The sequence below is a fragment of the Thalassophryne amazonica genome, chromosome 21, assembly GCF_902500255.1.
Source record: "Thalassophryne amazonica chromosome 21, fThaAma1.1, whole genome shotgun sequence".
Taxonomy (NCBI): Eukaryota; Metazoa; Chordata; class Actinopteri; order Batrachoidiformes; family Batrachoididae; genus Thalassophryne; species Thalassophryne amazonica.
The window spans coordinates 27,639,892-27,649,252 of NC_047123.1; the positions used below are offsets into that span (position 1 = coordinate 27,639,892).

Genomic DNA, 9,361 nt, shown 5'->3' on the forward strand with positions numbered 1-9,361 from the left:
GTTGAAGGTGAGTGAGAGTGATTTTTTTTTTTTTTCTTTTTCTTTTTTGATATGCATTAAATCTTTCAAACAACTTTAACTGGTTTAACTTGGGTACATTAAACGGAAAGTGCTTTTTAAAAATAAAAAATAACTTTGTAAACTGAGATTAATGTTTAGTTAGACGCTGATGTTGAAACGCATTATTATTATTTTTATTTTATTTTATTTTATTCATACTGCGACGTCTACTGGGTTACTTTTGGACACATGACCTTCCGGTCACCGGCTTCACAGCCAAGCCAAGCTGGTGACGCTTTGTAGGCGTGGCTCGGGAGACAGACCGCACCTCCGAGGCTCCGCCAATCGGAGAGCGAGAGTCGACTTCCTCCGAAGCCAGATGATAAAGAGGCTGAGGACGCAGCTGATGCAATACTTGAGGGAGATAACTCGGGCGGAGTCTGGAGTCTGTGACAACTGAAGGATTTATTTATTTACTTTAATTTTAAGTCACCGGTGAGTAATGTTTTGTATTATTAAAACTGCACATAATACCATAAACATGTATATTTAACCCTGTTCTTTAGACTTTACTGACCCTTATGGATTCTTACATTCTATTACTGACTTTTTTTAACCTCACTCAACCATCTGATTCTGCCACCACATCACATAAGGAGTTAGTTTTTTTGTCGGCTGCATCTAGTGGATCATGTTTTTAACACCAAGAATTGGACTTGCTGCTATGCATAAAACGCGCATGCGACGTCTGCGCCCCGCCATTCATAAATAAATAAGCGCCTATATGACGTCACAAACGGCTGCGAAACATTTTGATTCTTGGATGAAACCGAAATTAAATAAATTCTTGGTTGGTACCCCCTGAGCGCTCCACCCCGCCTCCCAACACCCCCCACGCATACTGCCACGTGGATCGAGATGGACTTTGGATCAGAATGCTCCGGCTCAGGGGCTGCGCTGGGTGCTTTTACGCAAATCCACGTTTCCAGAATTTAACTGCTGAGATCACATTCGTCTGCCCTGTGCGCCCTCTCCCTGATTGGCTGTGGGTGGAGGCAGGGCAGTATCAGGTATCTTGCCATTTTTTTTATTATTATTATTATTTTGTGTGTGTGTTAAGAAGCTGATGCGGTGCGCAAAGACCCTGCACTGATTATATCACGTGCTGTCCAGAGAAATAATAGCATTTTGCATTGTAAGATTGCATGTTTTACGCACTGTTAGCCAAAAAGAAACACGACTGTGGTCATATGCACACTTTGGTGATGAGATGTTGAATCTAACGTCGTTTCTTTCTGCATTAGGTCACAGGATGTCTCTCATCAGAACCCTCAGCAAACCTACCAAACAGGCCCTGCTCAGCATCCCGGGGTGCAGCTGCCAGCCCCTTACAGTGGCTGTACGAAACATCAGTTTCTCCCCTCGACAGGTGATGTCTGACGCCTCTTTCCACTCTGTGTCCTTCTCAGAAACCGACCACCCAAAGGTGCTCATTACAGGTAAGGTGAATCTGACACTGTCATAGGTGTGTGTGTGGGGGGGGGGGGGGGGGATTTGAAACTACATAGGTTTTAGGTGCATAAATGGAATGTAGCGTTTATAGCCTCTGTCTCGATTGTTATTATGTTCCAGACTGGTTTTGCCTTGAAACGAGTGCATTGCACAAAGATGTGTATGTACATGTCAAGATAGAAACTGCGATGGTACCAGTAGAGAGTGCGATCGCGATCTCTACCAGGAACTGATGTGTCAACATAAAATTTCTGAATTCTTTTTTGTCTTCTGAATGGAACCGTACATAATGCTTGTGCTTGAATCTGAATAAAATGCGTAATATTGATAAATTTCTTTTCCTGTGTTTTTACCTTTACTTAGTCTGACTGAGTACTACTTTGACAACATTTGGATCAGAATTTCTACCAGTAGAGATTGGCAACAACAGAGATGAACTAAACTTGGAAAAAGTAAACATTGATCAGAAATGTAATAAAATATAAGTTAAGAAGTTATAGTCAAATTTATTTTACTATATTCAACAGTTAAAATGGTGTAGAGATTATGATCACAATCTTCACTGGTAGAGGTTCCGATCGTATTCTCTACTGGTAGAAACCGCGAGATTGCAGTTTCTACCTTGACACACACATACACACACACACATATATATATATAACATTTACAGCAAAACCCAACAGCAGTCTTGTCAGTCTTGCTGCGGTTCCATATCTGACCACAATTTGTATGCAGAAATTGTAAGGTCCTGTGGACGTTCTGTGATTCTCAACCCATTTTGGGGGAAATACTGCCATCCAGTGGTCAAACAGAAAAACTGGCATGTCCAGTTTTGCCTTCACTACTCATTGAAGGATATTACGCAAGGTCTGACTGGGGGCATTTTGTGATGGTGTAACTTCAGTGTTGTAAGCATAGTACCCACACTGACTTGTTTCTGGATGTTGTCATATTTGTCAATGTTTCAACTGAGTGAAATTTTCACTTTGCATTACAAAGGTGGGCAATACATCTGTTTTCAGCTTTTTCCAAAGCACTTTGTTTGCGCATTATGTCTTTCCTTTGAAATATGTTGTACAAAAATAAACCTGTAGACCTTTTAGTATCTTCTTTCAACTTTAATAAAACTACTACAAGGATTTAGAGCAGAGTATTCTTATTCTATTGGAATTTAGTTTTAGATTTCAGTTGTCCATTTTGTACAAAATATAATGTAATGTACTCTGACATAACATTTAAATTTATTTCTAGCCCATGGTCAACCCAGATTAATTTTTAGGCCGATATGGGAAGGCATTTGGGCACCATTGAACTAAATGAGCCAGTTTCTGTCGGTACTAATATTGGTCCCACTTCAAATAGAGATAAACGAACTCTGTTATAGTGTTAACTCCAGTTGTTTGACTCTTACAAGTGTTATTTATACCCTGATTGTTGATTTACAGTCTGTGATAGTTTATTTAGCTCTCTTTGGGATGGCAGAGTCTGTTTTACTCTGCAAAATTTACTCTGCAGAAAAGCAATTTGGTTTGAAATGTGAAATAAAGCAAATGATTCAAAGTAAAACATGATTTTGAAATGCTTGGTACACTAAACAAACACAACTGCTTCGGATAATGTTTCATAGTTTTGAAATACGCAGATGAAATTAACCACTTCTGGAAACTATAAATTAAATGGTGAGCTGTTCTTGCTAAATGAGTCAGTTCTGTTGTTAAGCCCTGGGGGACTAGAAATGGTTGTAGATTTAATCTATAGTGATATTGTTCAGAATGTTAGTCTCGGGGAGAGGTCCTGGTCATCATGGTTAAGGGGTACACTGATCTGGGGTGGAGCCTACCAGCTGGGACCAGCTGGTGCCAGTGTGGTGGAGGAGGTAGAATTTCAGGTCAGCAACTGCAAGCAGCAATAGAGGCATGTTAGAACTGACGTACGTTTCCTAATGGTGTTGAGCGGATTACTAAAAAGAGTACAAGCTGCTTCCTGTTCGAGATACAGCTGTTACTGATGAGGTGGATCAGATTGAGAGCTTTGCAGTCTTCCTGGTAGAACTTGTGCTATGCTACATTTTCTTCAAACTGGTTTTTGTTTTTTGTTTTTTTTGTTGATTTTTTTTTTTCAGAAGAAGGAAAACTAAACAAATCTGTTCCTTCATAAATACACACAAAATTTGTTTAAAAAATGATTCACTATGTAATAAAACAATTGGATTAGAAAGTCATTCATTCTTTCAAAAAGTTAATGATAAAGTAGTTGCAAGGTCATATTTTGTGGAATATTCTAGCCATAGACCAGCAGGATTCGTGAGAAGGTCGGTGATGGAAGTAGAATGGGATGTTAGTTAAAAACAAAACTGTAGGCATCAAATGTTTTGAACTCTGACCTTTCAGCATTTCGGTCTCCATAGATTCCAGCTCTGAAGATTGTTGGAGTATCCTTACTGAATGTGAGTTTGTTTTCTTTTTTCTTCTGTCTCAGGTGGCCTTGGGCAGCTCGGGGTGGGACTCGCCAAACTGTTGAGGTGAGAATTTGCCAAAGAGTTGACACCGTGTGAATGTCTTTGCACAAACTGTGTCAAATCTTTGTTTGCTTGGTGGGGGTTTTCAACTGTATAAAAGTGACTTTTCTGCTTTACAGGAAGAGGTATGGAAAGAACAACGTAATCCTGTCAGACATCAGGAAGCCTTCAAGCAGCGTTTTCCACAGCGGTGAGTCATTTCGGATCTCTCACTTAGAAACAAATGCACCTCAGGCAGAAGTTGAATTACACTTAAGGGTTTTGATTTCTACAGCTGGACAGAAGGGGGCGTAACAAATAAATCAATCAGATTCAATTTACAAAAAATAATCGGGCATTCATTGCATGATTTTGATAGAGTAGAATGACACGTGGAAATGTTTCTGATAATTTTATTAACCCTCTGGGGCCGACGGCGTCATATACGACGGCTAAGACCAAGCTTTGCTAAATTCTAAATAACTTTTTAATGATATGAGATAGAAACTTTTGTTTTTGCTGAAAAGTTGACTCCGCAGAGTTTCGAGCCAGCCATCGGCCATCTTTGTACTCCTCATAGAAGCTGTGTGATGACATGCGCAATGTGAGTGTCCAATCGGAATTGGTTCACCGTCACATGGTTTCTAAAATCCAATCGTAGGGCAGATTTACCTCACGTGAAAAGCCAAAGATCGTTTTCAGGAGTGATATGTTACTAGTTGGCCTGTTTGAATAGCCCCCTGGGTGCTGCAGTGAGTACATCCAGTGCACCCTGCGCCATTACGCACAGCGATCAGTGAAAGCACACGGACGGCCTCTGATGACAATCTCACATGCTCAAACAAAGAGTGTGTAACTATCAGGATTACTCCACTAGTTTGCATGTGAATGTTACTGGATAACTCTGTTGCTTTCTCTGCATAAAGCACTGTTTACCATATCAATGGACAACAAAACGCATAGACCATTTTGTATATATTGTTCAAAATGTGCATTTGTGTTTATTGTTTGAACCTTTTTGTTGTACAGACTTTCACACAAGACCTCAGATTACCTTTATAAAGTGTCAAAACAGTTGTTTATTATAATTTGCTGTGTGTTTTGAATAAATGTGTGTGGAAAATTATTTTCCGCTTTACTTTTTTCTTTCTTATTTTTGTTTGTAAACCTTTATTACACTTATAAAACACAACAAAAGCATACATATTCTGAAAGCACAGGTTATCCTGAAAAAAAAAAGACATAAAATGTGATTGTGGGATGCAGGGAGAGCTGTTAACAGCAATAATAAAACATTTATGCCAGGCGAGTGAAGTGTCCAAAAAATGCCCTCGGACCCCAGAGGGTTAATAAATTACTTCAGATTAATATGTAGCTGTCAGTATCCCAAAGACATTATGAAAATAAAAAAGTTAGTAGCTCTAGAATTCATCATTTGCATATGTAAAATCACTCCTTAAATAGGATTGATGGTGGATTAGAAGCAGGTGTGGTTATCAGTGAGAAAGATGGACCATTAACAATGATAAATGTACTAAATTAGCAAAACACTTATTTTGGGATGAACAGCGGTTATGTTTTAAAACAAGCATTCCACGGTCACAAGTCCACATGACCCTGCTGACTGGATTGTGTATGAATGTAACTGCAGCAAATATGGTGCTTCTTCATTCTCTCTCTGGCTTTCTCAAATTATATATGGCTTTGAAGTTGCGTATACCTTGAAATTAGCTTGTTTGTCAGTTTCTTTAGGTCTGGTAGCCACCAACCACAGAGTTATATGTTCATGTCTAGCAGCTACATTTGTAATGTAAATAAAGACAAGACAAATGAATTATCTTTATCCATCAGGGCCATTTATCTACTCGGACATCCTGGACTACAAGAATTTGCGTGAAATTGTGGTGAACAATCGCATCACGTGGCTGGTCCACTACAGTGCCCTCCTCAGTGCAGTTGGAGAGGCTAATGTGTCCCTGGCGAAATCTGTCAATATTACAGGTATTGGTATTTTACCACCTCAACAACTGTATTTTTTTTATTATTATTATTATTATTATTCAATTCTGCAGAGTCCTAACTGGTTCTGTCTGTTTCTTAGGGCTGCACAACATCCTGGACATCGCAGCCGAGCATGGCTTACGTCTTTTTGTCCCCAGCACCATTGGTGCATTTGGTCCCACGTCGCCCCGAAACCCTACGCCAGATCTCTGTGTCCAGAGGCCTCGTACCATCTATGGTGTCTCCAAAGTCCATGCTGAGTTGATGGGAGAGGTGAGATTTCAGTTTTTTTTGTTTTTTGAGGGAACAAATGTTAACTTGACCAACTGTTGTTTAAAAATTAACACTTTATTTTTTACCTAAATTTTCTTCTGATCCCATAGTTGGTTGATTAGCGCAGTATCACTGCTGTTTGTCATCAATATCTTGTATCATTCTGTCCTTTGGTAGTACTACCACCACCGTTATGGCCTGGATTTCCGCTGTCTCCGCTACCCAGGAATTATCTCCGCTGACTCCACTCCTGGTGGCGGCACAACAGGTGAGAGAGAGTTGAATTGCCATCATGTGAAACATTAGATCATCTAGCAGTGTCAGTTAGCCAAGCAAGCTGTCTTGGCAAGATTCGTATTCCAGTCATTAACCCTAAATCACAATCACGACTCGTTAGCACTATTGGTGGATGTACAGGCTAGGGACCTACACATATCTGTTGGTTTTGGCTGTGCGTTCAACTGTTCCAAGTCAGACTTCTCACACCTTCAACTAAAGGAGGGTTTGATGGGTATCGCTACTGTTTTTTTTTTTGTTTTTTTGTTTTCTCATTTTGCCACATTTTCCAGGTTTTATTGCGGACTTGTCTTAAAGATGTAATTTTCCTGTCTGAACAGACTATGCGGTACAGATTTTCCACGATGCACTCAAGTCAGGCAAGTTCGAGTGCAACTTGAAGCCCGACACGCGGCTCCCCATGATGTACATTGATGACTGCCTGCGCGCCACGCTGGAGATGATGGAGGCGCCGGCAGACACGCTGAGCATGAGGACATACAACATTAACGCCATGAGCTTTTCCCCAGAAGAACTTGCTCAGGAACTCCAGAAACAGATGCCCGAGCTCGAGGTCACGTATGACATCGACCCCGTCCGACAAGCCATTGGTGAGTGATGCTGGAGACAGAAATAGACATACTGTCTAGGTGTTCACTTAAGATGGATTCTTTCAGTTAACGTCAAGGTTTCTTTTCCGTTTCTTCCCAGCTGACAGTTGGCCAATGAACTTTGATGACTCCAATGCACGGAAAGACTGGGGGTGGAAACACGATTACGATCTTCCAGAGCTTGTCCAGACTATGCTCAACTTTTTGAGCTCGGAAACAATCCTTGCCGGCGTTAACTGAGGCTTTGCAGCATCCAGGGTTTTCTGTGTATATAATGTAAAGACTGACCATAGTGTAGAGATAAACGTGTTCTGTACATAGTAGTTCTCTTGATTTTCGCTGTATTCTTCGGAAGGGCTCCGCTCACGCTACACCACAACAGTACAATGCCTACAGACTGTATAACAGTCAGAGCAGGCGAGACCGTCATCCCTGCTAACTACCTTTTACTCCTCCTACCCCTCCCAGTTCCATTCTGCGCCTCGTGTACTTGAAGGTCTTGATAAAGAGTATGGGTCAAAAATTAGGCTTGTGAAAGCCAGTTTTGACAGATGTAGGTAGGTTTTCCCCAGAAAACCTGTGAGAATCGTCAAAATTCAGGTATCAGAACCCAAAATTCCACATCCAACTTGCTTTGGACTGGATAGTACATAAACATAGTAGTTTGCTGCCTTTCTTTGATGCACTTTAGACATATTTATAGTGTCACACATTTGACAAATGAGGTAAATCGCATGTTGGTGCATGTTCTAGATGCAATGATGAGATTTCTTTTTAGGTTCATGAGTTAGGCAGGGTTTCTGTACCACCTAAGCAAGACTTATAGTCCAGCTTTGGTGTACCATGGCGTAGACAAAATTGTGTGATATCCTTCACAGAGTGGTAACTATAGCCAGGTAGGGTTCCAGACGGACTCTTATTGAAAATCATACCACATTAGTCTGATCATAAGGATTGTAAAAAGGTATTTGTTCTGTCTTTAAGTGAAAGTTCTGGAGTTAATGGGTAAACACAATAAAAATGGTGGCAAAAGCTGATACCGGATGGTACATGGGTCAAAAATTAAAGTTGCCCCAATTTTGGTAAAAAGACATGCAAATTGTTGGTTGAGTATATAGGATTTTACAAAGGAACCATTTGCATCATGTGTTATGCTTAGTTTTCATGTTACGTGGTAAAATTTGTCAAATCCAATGGATGCCAATTCCGTTTGTTTATATAGCACCAAATCAAACAACGCTACCTCAAGCCATTTCACAGGGGTAAGGTCTATCCTTACCAATCCCCCTGAGCAAGCACACAGGCGACAGTGGTAAGGAAAAAACGCCCTCCTCTTTTGAGGAAGAAACCTCAAGCAGACCAGAGTCAGAGAGGTGACCCACTGCCTGGGCCATTCTAACAGTTACAAGGTTTTTACAAAAGAAGAAGAAAAAAGAAGAGTCAGTTGTTAAGGTACAAATGCTCCATCTTGGTGCAGAGTCCCGAGTTTCAGCTCTTGAATACTTCTGATAGCAGAGATCCTATGAGAATTCCAGGTTAGCCTGGTACTCTTGAAGCAAAGCAAGGCTCTCGTATCCTGGCAACAGCACCTCAGACAGCGAGCAGAATCAGTCAGTGGGAGATAACACCTTTAGTTCACCAGCAGTAAATCACCAGGGATGCTGAGAGATTACTAAAGTGGTAGCTGGCAGCTAGCCTTGTGCTTCACTAACAGACCCAGAATTTAGATATAATGAGGCTGAGACCCCAACCGTTTTTGTCCATTACTTTGGGGACCAATCATTCAAAGCAGTCAAAACTAATCCACTTTTTTTTTTTTTACCTCAGCCAATAATCTGCATCACCTTTTACCAAAATTTGAGCAACTTTATTTTTTCACCCCTGTGCAAGCTAATAACACTGTTTCAACTCCATAACTTCATCACTATACCTTTTTGTATCCATTCCATGTTCTATTATTTATTCTGTCTGTTGGTATGAATCACTTTTTACAAGTCTCTGTTGTCTTTTATGTCTTTATATATTTTTTCACAACTTCTGCTGGATTATTTTGGCACAAAATGGGGAATGTGACACAGCATGAAACTCATTTGACCACATCTGGTGGTTCCTTGTTGCAACATTGTAGAAAGGAAATACAGGTTCTTTCTTGTCTTTTATGCACAAGTAGACATTAAAATATTTTTCCCAA

General features: G+C 40.4%; 1 protein-coding gene across 1 annotated transcript; it reads left to right on the forward strand.

Moving 5' to 3' along the window:
- The first annotated feature begins 344 nt into the window (after positions 1-344).
- tdh (L-threonine dehydrogenase) lies at positions 345-9,361 on the forward strand. The gene is made up of 9 exons (XM_034161814.1): positions 345-495; positions 1,305-1,499; positions 3,991-4,033; positions 4,150-4,220; positions 5,861-6,010; positions 6,111-6,283; positions 6,461-6,551; positions 6,901-7,170; positions 7,271-9,361. The coding sequence occupies exons 2-9, from the start codon at positions 1,313-1,315 to the stop codon at positions 7,408-7,410; spliced, it is 1,125 nt and encodes a 374-aa protein (XP_034017705.1). The 5' UTR covers positions 345-495; positions 1,305-1,312; the 3' UTR covers positions 7,411-9,361.